Source organism: Balaenoptera physalus (genome assembly GCF_965194825.1).
Source record: "Balaenoptera physalus genome assembly, chromosome: 3".
NCBI classification, from domain to species: domain Eukaryota; kingdom Metazoa; phylum Chordata; class Mammalia; order Artiodactyla; family Balaenopteridae; genus Balaenoptera; species Balaenoptera physalus.
In genome coordinates this window covers 159,670,814-159,685,546 of record NC_138890.1, presented here as the reverse complement: position 1 = coordinate 159,685,546, position 14,733 = coordinate 159,670,814, and the positions used below count along the sequence as shown (strand labels likewise).

The following is a 14,733-nucleotide window of genomic DNA, read 5'->3' as shown; positions in this document are numbered from 1 at the left end:
TTTCCACTAGCAAACTGTTTTACATTTGGTAGTGTATGTATGTCAATGCTACTCTCAGTTCGCCCCAGCTTTCCCTTCCACCCCAATATCCTCAAGTCCATTCTCTATGTCTACATCTTTATTCCTGCCCTGCCACTAGGTTCATCAGTACCATTTTTTTTTTTTTTTAGATTGCATATATGGAATCTATTCCATATATGCGTTAGCATACGTATTTTTTTCCTTTTTCTGACTTACTTCACTCTGTATGACAGACTCTAGGTCCATCCACCTCACTACAAATAACTCAGTTTCGTTTCTTTTTATGACTGAGTAATATTCCATTGTCTATAGGTGCCACATCTTCTTTATCCATCTAGGTTAGTTCTATGTCCTGGTTATTGTAAATAGTGCTGCAGTGAACACTGTGGTACATGTCTCTTTTTTGAATTATGCTTTTCTCAGGGTATATGCCCAGTAGTGGGATTGCTGGGTCATATGGTAGTTCTATTTTTAGTTTTTTAAGGAACCTCCACACTGTTCTCCATAGTTGTATCAACTTACATTCCCACCAACAGTGCAGGAGGGTTCCCTTTTCAGCACACCCTTTCCAGCATTTATTGTTTCTACATTTTTTGATAATGGCCATTCTGACCGGTGTGAGGTATCACCTCACTGTAGTGTTGACTCGCATTTCTCTAATAATTAGTGATGTTGAGCATCTTTTCGTGTGCCTCTTGGCCATCTGTATGTCTTCTGGGACCTAATTAAACTTAAAAGCTTTTGCACAGCAAAGGAAACCATAAATAAGATGAAAAGACAACCCTCAGAATGGGAGAAAATATTTGCCAATGAAACAATAGATAAAGGATCAATCTCCTAAATATACACACAGCCCGTGCAGCTCAATATCAAAAAAAACAAACAATCCAATTAAAAAATGGGCGGAAGACGTAAATAGACATTTCACCAAAGACATAAGTAATTTTTTGATTGACTTGAATGCCAGCTTCATATTCAGAGTGGTCAAGTTCAAATAATTTTGGGGAGAACTGAGCACACATGCAACAAAATGTGAGGACATTAATCGAAATTTAAGGACTATAAACTTTCCAAATAACGCTAACAGAAAATCAGTGAAAAAATTTAAGCAATATATAATAGTGACATAACTGTTGCTTCAGTCTTCTTGTAAATTAAATAGAAGTAACACCGATAAGTAAATTTTCTTATATGGGTTTAATAAAAAATGGTTCTTGAAAACTAAAAAAGAGAAAAATTAAGTACATAATTACATTGGAGTCAAAGTACATTTTATTGTTGTTGTTGTGATAACAGTTGCTAATTTTCAACAATACAGGAATTGTTGCCTAACTATAGTTTTCTTTGTTCCAAATAGATTTTTCAAAGTAAGAATATGACATAAATTTTGCCCATAAGATGATTAGACAAAACTGGCATTGGGATGGAAAGTCATGTGTTTCAAGACCCTTCACACCAAGAGATATTTAGGCATTATTACTTAGATTAATTGAGCTTTTATTAAAGCTAATTTTCTAGTATTCACACTTCAAAATACAGATGGAAATAAAGTATATAGTTCTCAATTTGGCAGGAGTGTACTATACAATTTATAATAAAGTTGATTTATATTAATTGCTAGAAAATTTATGGGCAACAGATTTATTTTAATGGAGTCATTTATGGTCCTAATTTGTTTTATTGATATTAGGATCCGGACATCTTGCTGTTTTAAAAAGATACTCAAGCACAGGGAGATCAGCTCCGTGCTTTGTGACCACCTAGAGGGATGGGATAGGGACGGGGGAAGGGAGAGGCAAGAGGGAGGGCATCTGGGGCTATATGTATATGTATAGCTGATTCACTTTGATATACAGCAGAAACTAACACAATACTGTAAAGGAATTATACTCCAATAAAGATGTTAAAAAAAAAATGTTAACAAACAGCAAATTAAAAATGGATGATTTTTTTAATCCATTTACAATTAAATAGTACATTTTGTTTTCTTTTCTTTTTTCTCCTTATGATTGTTGTTTTTCATTGTCGCCCCTATGTCCTTATGCTAATAAATAAAGTTGGTTTCTGCTAAATACAGTATTGAAAATCAAGAAGGAAATACACTATTCTCTTATTCTCCTTTAATTTGAAAATATGTGTATTGGCACCACTATACTGCTTTCAGTTAACGTTAATTTGTGTGCACTTTACATTTTTTATCAGTCTTGCTAAGGGTTTCTCTTAGTTTCCTGTTGCTGCTGTAACAAATTAACACAATCTTAGTGACTTAAAACACCACAAATTTATTATTTTACAGTTCTGGAGATCACAGTTCAAAATAGGTCTAACTAAGCTACAGTTAAAATGTTTACAAGACCCCATGCCTTCTGCACATTCTGGGAATCCAGTTTCTTGCCTTTCTCAGCTTCTAGAGGCTCTCCCCAATCCTCAGCTACTGGCCCCCTTCCATACTTACAGCCTGAAATGAAATCATTCTCACTTTGCTTCCACTGTCACATCTCCTTTTCTGACTCCGACACTTCTGCTTCCCTCCTCTAATCTTTTTCAAAATAAGGACCTTTGTGATTACACTGGCTCACCAGGGTAATTCAGGAAACGCTATGGAGATCCTGACTTAACTGCATCTGCAATGTCTCTTTGCCATGTAAGGGAACATATTCCCAGGTTCTGGGAAATAACACTTATACAACTTGGGAGGGGGTATTATTCTACTACTACAGAGTTTATCAATTTTATTAAACTTTCAAAGATTAACGCTTATGGCTTTGTTATTTTTCTCTATTTTATATCTTTGATCTTTGTTCTCATCATTCTACTTTTTGTCCTTCTTCTTCCTTTGGGTTTTAAATTTTCCCTTTTCCTTTTTAGAATCTTGAGATGGAGGCTTAGCTGATTGATTTTTTAAACTTTCATATTTAAATGATAAAGTATATCCAAAGACTGTTTTGCCTCCATCATATAAGTTTTGATAAGGTACATTTCTATTTCCATACTGTCAATAATATATTTTAAATTCCCATTGCATTTTTTTAAACAAGTGTTCCTTTAGACACGTACTGCTAATTCTCAAACACATAAGATTATCTCATTATTCTTCGCGAAAGCATTTATTCATTTATGTATGTTCACAGAACATATGATCCTTTGTGACTTATTGAGACTTGTTTTATAGCCCCAAAGACTATGTATTTTAGCTGCCAGATGTAGTATTCTATAAATTTCTGTTAGGTAAGTTAGATAATAATATAGTTTAAAACTTTTATATCTAGAAGAGATATAGCAGAGGAGAAGGGGTTGAGAGGTGGGCAAAATGGGTAAAAGGGATCAACTCTGTGGTGATGGATGATAACTACACTTTTGATGATGATCCCGTTGTGTATTGAATTACAGTGTTGCACACCGGAAACTTTTATAATGGTATACATCAATTTTACTTCAATAAAAAATAAAGCTTTTATAGCATTACTGATTTTTTTGTTTTTAATTATGAGAAAATCCTATTTGAAATAGCTGTGGTTCATTGTATATTTTTCTGTAACTCCTGTTAATTCTGTCAGTGTTTTAAATGTATGTTGCTTTGTGTTATTACTGGTTATTTTCTAAATTCAGCTTTTTAATCTTTAACTTTTCAAAGTGACTTAAATTATGCCAATTAGCCATTATTGTAAGTAAAATACCATGTATTGTTGTTTTGTCCTTTGTACTTTAGTTGTCACTCATTCTCCTTCTATTATGTGTTATGTATCCACAGTGTAGTTTTTTCTTTAAAGAGTTAGTAACTATTTAATATATTTTATAAATATTATTTTATAGTTAAATTCACAATTTCCCTTTCCGGTGCTCTTCGTTTCTTCCTGCAGATACGTACATCAGTAAATTTGTGCTGATTTTTGTTTGTTTGTTTTGGTTTGGTTTGGTTTTCTTTGTCTTATCTGAAGAGCTATCAACAGTATTCCTTGCAGTCTGGTTCAGCTAGCAACAAATTCTGCCTGTTCTTGTTTATTTGAAAATTTCATTATTTAACCTTAATTTTGGGACAAAATTATTAGTAGAGATAAAATTTGGGGGTTACACATTTTTCCTATAATTTCATTAAATATATGATTTTATTATCTCTGGCTTCACTTGTTTCTGATGATGTTAGCTCTCATTCTTCTTATTGTTGTGCCAGAATATAATGTATCTTTTTATTTTCTGGTTAAATATTATTTTCATTTATGATGTTTGACTATGATGTGACTTTCTTTGAATGTATTCTATTTGTGTCTTGCAGAATTTTTTAAAAATAAGTTTTTGTTTTTAGAAAACATTTTAGATTTATAGAAAAATTGAAAGGGTAATACAGACAGTTCCCATATACCCAGCCCCGAGTTACATTCTGCACCCATCCTGGATTCCCCTGACCTCTTAAATGATTTTTTAAAATTTGTTTATATTAATATTTACTATTTGAGCTGTAAAGCTCTATGGAATTTTACAAATGCTTAGTGTCATGTATCTGCAATGAAAGTATACAGCATTGTTTTGAAACTCTGAACATATTCCCTGTGTTTCATCATCATTTCTAGCCCTTCTTTAATCTACTGGCCATTACTGATTTACCATGCCTATAGGTTCTGTCATTTCCAGATGTCATATAAGTGGAATAATTCAGTATGTAGACTTTTGCTACTGGCTTCTTTCATTTTACCCTATACGTTTAATATTCATCCATATCCTTTCATGGCATTTTAGTTCATTTATTTTTCTTCATTGAAGAATATTGCACTGTTTGAATGTACCACACTTTGTTTATCCATTCATCTATTTCTCTCTTGATTGTCTTTGTCCCTTGTGAAATACCAGTTGACTGCATTTCTGTGCCTCTCCTTCTGGGCTGTTTCTATGGTTTAATTGATCTATGTGTCTATTCTTGAGCCAATATCATGCTCTCTTGATTACTGTAGCTTTATAGTAATTCTTGAAATCAGGAATTGTTAGCACTACAGCTATGCTGTTAATCTTCTATTATTGTTTTGGCTATTTTAGGTCTTTCTCCTTTCCACATTAACTTGATATTAGTGTGTCAATATCAAGAAAATAGCTCACTGGAATTTTGATTGGAATTGCATGGAATATATAGATACCGTTAAGAAGAATAAACATCTTAATAATATTGATTTTTCCAGTCAGTATACACAGAATAACTCTTGATTTATTTAATCTTTGGTTTCTTTTATCAGCATTTTATAGTTTTGCACATATAGTTCCTATACATATTTTGTTAGATTTATATTTAAGTACTTCATTTTTATGGTACAATATACATGGTATGTTTTTTTTTTGTTTTTAATATTAACTAGCAATTTATTTTATTTATTTATTTTATTTATTTTTGGCTGTGGTGGGTTTTTGTTTCTGTGCGAGGGCTTTCTCTAGCTGCGGCAAGCGGGGGCCACTCTTCATCGCGGTGCGCGGGCCTCTCACTGTCGCGGCCTCTCTTGTTGCAGGGCACAGGCTCCAGACGCGCAGGCTCAGTAGTTGTGGCTCACGGGCCCAGTTGCTCCGCGGCACGTGGGATCTTCCCAGACCAGGGCTCGAACCCGTGTCCCCTGCATTGGCAGGCAGATTCTCAACCACTGCACCACCAGGGAAGCCCAACATGGTATGTTTTAATTTCAAATATCATTGACGTATTAAATGTATGTGTGTTTATATTTATATGTACGGTATATATACAATATACATATATATGTATGTATAGCATATACACAAAAATATATACTAAACCATGAATCCTGTGACCTTGTTATGGTCCTTTATTATTTCTATAATTTTCCAAAATTATATTTTTCTGCAGAGACAATCATGTCATCTGCAAGTATAGACAGCTTTATTTAATCCTTTCCAAGCCAAATACTTTCTCTTTTTTTTTTTTTCTTGTTTTAATGTACTAGCTAACAATCTCAGTAAAACGGAGAGTAGGAAGAGTAAAAGAGAATATCTTTCCTTTTTTCTGGATTTTAGTGAGAAAGTTTTCAACTTCTTAACATGATATATAAATATTTTTATTTCACGTAATGCTTGTGTCTGGTTTTGGTATTATGGTAATGCTGACCTCATAGAATGAGTTTCCTCAGCTTCTGTTTTCTGGAAGAGATTGTGGTAATTGGCACCCTTTCTTTTGATTTGGTAAAATTCACCGGTGACTATCTGAACTGAAGGTGTCTTTTTTGGAAGGTTTTTGATTATTGATACAATTTTTTTTTTAATAGATATGGGCCTGATCAGATTACCTGTCTCTCCTTGTGTAAGTTTTAAGCATTTGTGTCTGTGAAGAAATCATTCTGTTTCATCTAAATTATAGAGTTCTGCTTGTTGTTCTTTACTGCCTTTTTAACATTCATGAAACAGGTCAGGATGACGTCTCTTTAATTTCTGATACTGGTAATTATTTTTTCTTTTCTTTTCTTTTTCTGTTAACCTGGCTAGAGGTTTATCAGTTTTGCTGGTCTTTTCAAAGAAGTTTTTGGTTTCATTGATTTTCTCTACTAAAGTTTTCAGTTTCAATAACTTATGCTCACATATGTATTATTTCTTTTTACTTTCTGCTTACACTAATATTAAATTGTTCTTCATTCTCTAGTTTCCTGAGGTGGAGCTCAGATTACTGATTATAGATCTTTCTTCTTTCTGAATATATGCACTTAATTTTCCTCTCAGCACTGCTTTCTCTGTATCTACAATTTTTTTTAAATTTTTAATTCTATATAATTGCTTTTTAAAATTCCTCTTGAGACTTTTCTCTGTGATCCGCATGAGCTTGAGAAAAATGTATCTTTTATTATTGTTGAGTGGAGTAGTCTATAAATGCCAATTATATTAGTTTGATTGCTATTACTGTCCAGGTCAAGTCTATCCTTACTGATTCTGTACCTACTTGATCTATCAGTTTTTGCTTCACATATATTGAAAGCTTGATGTCAGATTCCACAACTTTAGGAGTTTTATGTCTTTTTGGAGAATTGATACTTTTATTAATATGTAATGTCCCACCTTTTCCTTGGTATTTTTAACTAAAAAAAAAATTTTTTTAACATCTTTATTGGAGTATAATTGCTCTACAATGTTGTGTTAGTTTCTGCTGTATAACAAAGTGAATCAGCTATATGTATACATATATCCCCATATCTCCTCCCTCTTGCATCTCCCTCCTACCCTCCCTATCCCACCCCTCTAGGTGGTCACAAAGCACCGAGCTGATCTCCCTGTGCTATGCGGCTGCTTCCCACCAGCTATCTATTTTACATTTGGTAGTGTATGTATGTCCATGACACTCTCTCACTTCGTCTCAGCTTACCCCCACTGGAATGGTTTTGACCCAGAAAGAATGTCACCAATAAACAGTCTCAGTATGAAACAAGATAGAGAACAACCCCTCAGGGAGCTGACTGTAAGGCTGGAGGCAAGGCCCCTCCTACACTTTTCTTCACTCCCACATGGAGCAAAAGACTCAGTTATGTGTTTATTCCAAATCTTGTAAAGCAGCACTGGCTGTAGGGGCTAACCCTGCCCTTTGTTTCCAGGTGTCCCAAGCTGATTCTTAAATCAGCTTTGTTGAAAGTAATATGCCTACTCCAAAGTTTTTAGTTTAGTATTAACTTCATATGCCTTTCTTATTCCCTTTCCATTGTTTGAATTATTGGAATTTATTTTTAGAATAGTTTTGAGCTTGCAGAAAAATTGAGCAGAATGTTCAGAGTTCCCATATACTCCCCCTCCCACTCCTTCCCTTGCCCTCATTATTAACATCTTGCCTTGGTGTGGTAAGCATGTTAAAATTGAACCTACATTGATACATTGTTATAAAATAAAGTCAGTTATTTTAAGGGCTCACATTCTTTGTGATCTACAGTTCTGTGGGTTTTGTCAAAGGCATGATGTTATGTACCCACCATTACCACCACATCATGTGGAATAGTTTTACTGCCCTAAAAATCCTGTCTGCTCTAGCTGTTCATCCTTCCCTCCTCCCCTCCCCAATCCCTGGCAGATTGTTCTTTTTTTCACTGTGAATGTGATAAATTCCAGATTTTCTCCAAATATATTATGGCAGATTATACTCCAACACATGGAAGGGAAGTATTATCACAGTAGTTTTTTTTCAAATATAATCAGACTGGGTTTATGCCTCTCCTACAAAGATTGATCATAATAAAGTATATTGTCTCTAACACTTGTTCACCTGAGTTTGGATTATATAAGAACTACTGAAATAGGCCACCAATCTTCCAACTCTTGTGCTAGAAAGAGCCTCTTTTTTTTTTTTTTGTCTAAACCATACTAGCCTCTAATGAATTCAGCCAATTAAAGGAACTAAAGGTTTCTTTTCTCATTGTTCCTATGATCTATATACTCTGTGTGCCTACAGGATGCCAGTATTAAGAGTTCATTCCTTGCATATTCTCTGTCCATCACCACTGCCCTATGCTATGAGGAAGTGCTTCTTCTCCACCCCTCACTTGGGTTACAGAAGGATTAGTCTGTATAACCACTTACTCTAGGCTAAGTGAGGTCTTTGAGTGCCTCATAAGGTCTCTTTAGCCATAGTTCTTGATGCTCTGGACTTATTGGCATGTTCATAGGAGTTTTTGTGGAAATGTAGTTACCTGGAAGTGCTGAGGTGTCTGTTCGCTTGTTTGAAACTTGAGTAACGTAAACACCTTGTTCTTCTGCTTAATCCCCAAGGATTGACATGGGGATGGTTCAATTTCACCTTTTAGTATATTCAGTAGACTAACGCAGCAATGTGCTGTGTTCTCCTTCAATAGTCCTTGTTGCTCCCATTTACTACCCACATGGTAAGAAAGCTGTCCTACATGTTTATCTCAAACTTACATGGAGAAATTTGAGAAGAGTCAATTAGTAGATCCATCCCTAATGTCAACTACTAGTAAGGGTCTGTAGAGGCAAACATAGATACATATATCCATATCTGTCTGTCTGTCTGTCTGTCTATCTATCTATCTATCTATCTATCTATCTATCTATCTATATCTCCTCTGGAAATTTTTTTCCGTGATACATTAGTTGGTGGGAACGAATTTTTCATAGAATATGTAAAGGCCATTCTGTGTGTACATGTTTGTATATATTTCATAATTTTCCATGTATATGTAGATAGAAATCTACACACCAAAGTTCTACTTCATTTGTGTAATTATTAAGGTTATTTTTATAATGAAATGTTAAGATTTCAAAGAATTTTTATCTCCTAATTTTCTCCCAAATATTAATTTAATTACATAGGGGAACATGTCATCTAAATTCCTAAATAGTTATATCAATATTGATGCTAATTTTCAACGCTTTTTTCATCAAGTGTATATATTAATAAGATGTGTGAAATTTTTTAATTCTAGGAATAGCTTTAGGTATAAATTTTTGTTTTGATTTCTATGTGTGTGGTGTGTTTTATTATATATTAGTCTCTTAAATCAAATAGAAAACAAAAAGTGGAGCTACAAACCAAAGTTACAACAGTATTAGCTTTTCTCATCGCCCGTCTATCTACTTTTGCCAGAGGTCTTTATTTCTTCATAAGGCTTTGAGCTACTGTGCAGGGTCCTTGACTCCAACCTGAAGAACTCCCTGTGGCAGGCGGGTCTGGTGGTTAAGAACTCTCTCAACTCTTGATTAACTGGGAATGTCTTGATTTCTCCCTCATTTTCGAAGGAAAGTTTTGCTAGATATAGGATTCTTGGTTGACGGTTTCTTTCCTTCAACACTTGAAGTACATTGAGCCATGCCATCTGGCCTCCGAGGCTCCTGATGAGAAATCTGCTCATGACCTTCCTGGCAAATCTTCTCTCAGCTTCATAGAACTTTCATAATGTACCTTATCGTGTCTTATGCGGCAGAACATTTTGTATAGTATCGTGAAGTCAGTTAAGTTGTAACATTATTTTGAGACCAGAATTTAAGGAAAAGGAATTGAATATTTCAAGTGTAGACATTATGAGGTCTTTAAAATTATTACAGATTTTCAAACGAGAAATAAAAAGGCCACTGAAGTATCCTACAGATTTTAATTTATAACAAAGTGAATACCAATGTCTAATAACACACGTAAAGAAAAATTTCTTTGGGATCCTTTTTCCTAAGTGTAAAGGGGCCTTGAACTCAAGAAGTGAGAAAACCCCTGTGGTTTACCCCCAGCTGTGATGCGTCCATTTCTTGCTCTGACCTCAGAGTGCACCACTGTGATGTACTTCACAGAGCCCTGTAAAAGGGGCAGCTGGGCCCAGGTTTTTGGTCCTTAGAGCCCAGGAAGCTGCTTTTGGTGACCTGACGGCCTTGGACCTACAGTTAGCTTGTTTTTTCCTTGTTTCTGCCATTTTGTTGATTTGTTTTTCTCTTTTCTCTACTCTTTTTTATTTTTCTCATTTTTCTTTCTTCTTTGCCTTCTTCTCATTTTTCTCTCTTTATCATTTCTTTTAGTTTTAAATTTTTTCTTCTCCATTTTTTGGTGTTTCTTTTCCATTTCTTCTGCTTTCTTTTCTTCCTTTGTTCTTTTTCTCATTTGTATCTTAATTTTAGTTAGTATTGCTAGATTAGTACAGTTAGCATAGTCAGTACTGTTGGTATAGTTAGCATAGCTGGTGTAGTTAATACTTGATTAGCATAGTTAGTGTAGTTAGTGCTAGTTAGCGCCGTTGGTACAGTTAGCGTAGTTAGCGTTGTTAGTAGAGACAGCACACTTAGCACTGTTAGTACAGTTAGCATTGTTAGTTAGCGTAGTTAGCGTTGCTAGGTAGTGCTGTCAGTCAGTGTAGTTAGCAGGTCACCACGATGCAGGGCCTCACAGCCAACTCTGCTGACAAGGAGGCTCATATTGATGGCTTTGAGATCCTCCGCACCATTGGTGAAGGCACCTTCGGTAAAGTGAAGTTGGCGCGGCACATTCTGACCGGGACACAGGTGGCTCTCAAGGTGGTTAAGAAAAGGCGTCAGAGCGTCGCAAGTGTCCAGGCACTTTTCCGGGAAGTGTGCGGTATGAAGCTCCTGAATCACCCCAATATTGTAAAACTGCTGGGGGCGATTAACACAGAGGAGGCATTTATTCTGGTGATGGAGTACCTCAGTGGGGGGGACATGTACCACTATTTGGAGATCCATGGCCGTATGACAGAGGCGGAGGCCCGAGGCCCGTTCCAGCAGCTGCTCTCCGCCCTGCAGCACTGCCACCAGAGGGGCATCGTGCATCGGGACCTGAAGCCACTGAACCTCCTCTTTGATTCGAACATGAATATCAAACTTACAGACTTTGGCCTCAGCAACAAGTGTGATGACTCTGGACAAATGGACACAATCTGCGGCACACCCCTTTACTGTGCCCCGGAAATCTTCCTGGGGCAGAGCTACAGCGGCCCTGCGGTGGACGTGTGGAGCCTGGGAGTAGTGCTCTACGCCATGGTAACTGGGTCCCGGCCCTTTGTGGGAAAAGACTTCCAGGAGCTGCGGAAGCAAGTCCTACAAGGGAAATACCACATCCCACCTTATCTGTCTTTGGAGATAAGGGATCTATTACAAAAAATGATTGCCCTCAACCCCAGTGACAGAGGCACCTTACCTGACCTCATGAGGCATGCTTGGTTAAACATGGGCCAGAAGGAGCCACTCCAGCCACCCTGTGAAGAGGACCTGAAGGTGACAACGGTGACGACTCCGGGCTTGACTTGCGACCAGATCCAGGATGCTGGAACAGGCAGTGTGAGCGCCAAGAAACCCCAGGTAGGGGCCTCCATCGTAACTGTGAGGCCCTTCTGTCGCGGGGACCTCAGCGGCAGTGAACTCGAGCCTTCTCCAAGCCCTGTGGTGTCCCCCCTGAAAAGCAGGTGGCTCTACCAGGGAGAAAACGTGCAGCTGCAGGAAGACCAGCAGGCGGGGCAGAAGACCGGTGAGTCTGCCTGTCCCCCACCCAGCCTGCAGTCGAGGACTGCCACCCCCAGCCCAGCCCCCCAGTGTGGCACTGGGACATCCCCCTCCACCAGCAGCAGGATTGGAGCCCCAGAGGGAACCAGCTGCCCCCCGGGTGTGTCCAACACTGGAGGGTCCTCCCACACTGGGCAGCCTGAGAGTGTGTCCTCATCCACTCCCTCTGGCCACAGCCAGAAAAAGCAAGGGGTGGCTAGGAGAATCTGGAACTTTGTTTTGAAACATCTTTGTTGCAAGCTGCCCAGCATGCGGCGTCATAATAAAGTGAGCCCATGTGAACCCCATGCATGACCGAGGCAGGAAGGTCAGGCCGCCGCGCTCCCTGGGGCCCGGTGCAGGGGAAGATGAGGGTGTTCTCTGCGCGGCCTTCAGAAGCATCGTATCCAAGAGCCTGGCCAGCTCAGAGGATGGTCCGGAGCAGCCCGGGCGACCGAAGGCGAGGCCACCGTGGCTGCAGGTCTGCCCCTCAACCCCCACCTGGGTGAAACTTCAGAGACTGGACTGTCATTCCTGGGTCACGTCTCCCCTCCCCCACTCTTCTGTCTTCCGTGTTGGTGGGGGAGGGGGATAGTTCTTGTTCCAAGGACTCCTTGGTTCTTCCAATTCTAGTTAATAAACTTGATGCTCGGGCTTCCCTGGTGGCGCAGTGGTTGAGAATCTGCCCGCCAATGCAGGGGACACGGGTTCGAGCCCTGGTCTGGGAAGATCCCATGTGCCGCGGAGCAGCTGGGCCCGTGAGCCACAATTACTGAGCCTGTGCATCTGGAGCCTGTGCTCCGCAACAAGAGAGGCCGCGACAGTGAGAGGCCCGCGCACCGCGATGAAGAGTGGCCCCCGCTTGCCACAACTAGAGAAAGCCCTAGCACAGAAACTAAGACCCAACACAGCCGTAAATAAATAAATAAATACTTTTAAAAAACAAACAAAAAAAAAAAATTGATGCTCCAGAAAGATGTATCACACCCTGCTTTGCATCTGCTGTGATGTATAGTGCTCAGGGAGACACCTAGAAAGACAGAAGCTGAGAGATTGGAGTGTGGATGCAAAAATAGAGTTACTAGGAATGGGAGAAGTACAATTTAAACTCAATTAGTGGGGCGCACACTTCCACTCCAGCACAACGCAGTGCTTTACATGTTTACATGGCCCCAAGGTATTATAGGACACATTCCCATTAGCTCTGTTGCTTCTGGGCCGTGCTCAGGAACTAGGTCAATACAGATGCTCCTGGGTGGGGATCCACCGTCCACGTTGCTCAGTTCCATCCTTTTCCACAAGCCCGAGCTCACCCCCAGCCTCCTCCCCACAAACAGGTGGAGGTCAGCTCACGACTCTCACAATCCTCAGGTTCTTCCAACCTGCTTTCATCCTTGGGGAAAACCAGCCCATTGTTGGCTTGTCTTTCCCAAAGTTATCATCCTCTTTATTTCTAACGTGGAACACCTACCTCTTTATTCAATTTCAGATTTTATAAAATACTGGAAAAGTCTTTGGCTTTAAGCTGCTTTTTTCTGCTTTCCTACAACAAATGTCCATTGAGAAAGAAAACAGAAAATCATTACCTAATTGAAATTGTAGGAGCAAATATATGTAGAAAAAATATATATACCTTAATACTGTCCCATTTCTATAGGTATTTCTGATCAGTGCCATTTGTATAGCTTCACTATTAATTGTCAATTCCTTTGGGGTAACCTGGAGTCCCTACTGAAATGCAAACATTCTCTGAGAAAACAGCACTGCTATTACCACTTAACTATGCTTTAAGGTACATTAATTTGTCAGCTTTGTTGGTCTGACCACTGACAGTCACTAGACTGCAGCTCGTTAAGATTGGTTATAAAATGTGTTTTGCTGGAGGGCGGGGGAGAGGAAGTTTCTGAGCCCAGTTGATATTCTCAGACGAATTCACAGTGTGGTCTTGGGGGCTGTTCCTGTCTCTGGAATAGAAGCGGCCAGAGAGTGAAGAATTACAAGAACATTTACTTCCTTCATTTCCTCTTTAGTTCTAAATATATCTCAATTTCCAAAAATAAAAGGCTATGTAATATATTTCCAGTTTTTCTTTATTAATAGGATCAGTAAATAATTAATAAAAGCAAATTAAAAGTGAACTTGTCACAAAGGGAACAATCCTTTGTCTGACATTAGTGAACAGCCTGGTTTTTAATATAAAATATTTTATAAAGGCAAATTATGCTGAGTTGCACTCAGGGTAATTAACTTTTCAGATGCAGTAGCTTTAAACTATTTATGTTGCTTGAAAATAATCACTTGTAAGCAATTTGTTTCAATTTTATAAACTAGGGCCAGTTATTATAGGTATTACAGAAGCAGTAATTGCTATTCAGCAGGGTGACGCTTTGCTCTGTCCTCTCAGCGACTCCTGGTTGGAGATACGGGCGCCCAGGACGACGGTAGGGAATTTGTAGCTGCTTTGCTTTTAACATCATTGTGTGAAGGCTGCAAGAGACTAGCTTATAAACTATGAGAGTCAGGCAAAGAGTTTGAACCTACACTATAAAATCCTGTAGTTCTACCCTCTTTACAATATCTGGCAAATCATTCATTTCACTAGGTTTATAGAGAACCATTTAGTAAAATGAAATGGGTATCCTATGGGTAAAGATTTAATGTCTAGTGCAATCTAGGGCATTATAGTGCTACCTTCCAGCTCTTCTCTCCCAGTGTCTTATACTGGAGTTAGTGATGTGCACATATCTATTCATAGTTCCT

The 14,733-nt window shown here is 38.4% G+C and overlaps 1 protein-coding gene and 1 long non-coding RNA gene across 36 annotated transcripts in view; both read left to right on the top strand.

The window, feature by feature from the left end:
- Positions 1–12,377, top strand: part of LOC309656857 (serine/threonine-protein kinase MARK2-like) — a 145,305-nt gene extending 132,928 nt beyond the window's left edge. Inside the window, exon 2 of the mRNA XM_082453880.1 lies at positions 11,192–12,377. Within this exon, the coding sequence (XP_082310006.1) occupies positions 11,305–12,288 (984 nt within the window). The 5' untranslated portion in view covers positions 11,192–11,304 and the 3' untranslated portion in view covers positions 12,289–12,377. The remainder of the gene's footprint in view (positions 1–11,191) is intronic.
- Positions 1–14,733, top strand: part of LOC309656873 — a 1,296,162-nt gene that overhangs the window by 109,447 nt on the left and 1,171,982 nt on the right. For 34 of the 35 annotated variants that reach the window (XR_014261524.1, XR_014261525.1, XR_014261535.1 and 31 more), the window contains one exon: positions 5,511–5,665. This is a non-coding gene — a long non-coding RNA (uncharacterized lncRNA). Of the gene's footprint in view, positions 1–5,510; positions 5,666–6,275; positions 6,311–14,733 lie in introns of all 35 variants that reach the window. The other variant, XR_014261555.1, reaches the window with a different exon arrangement.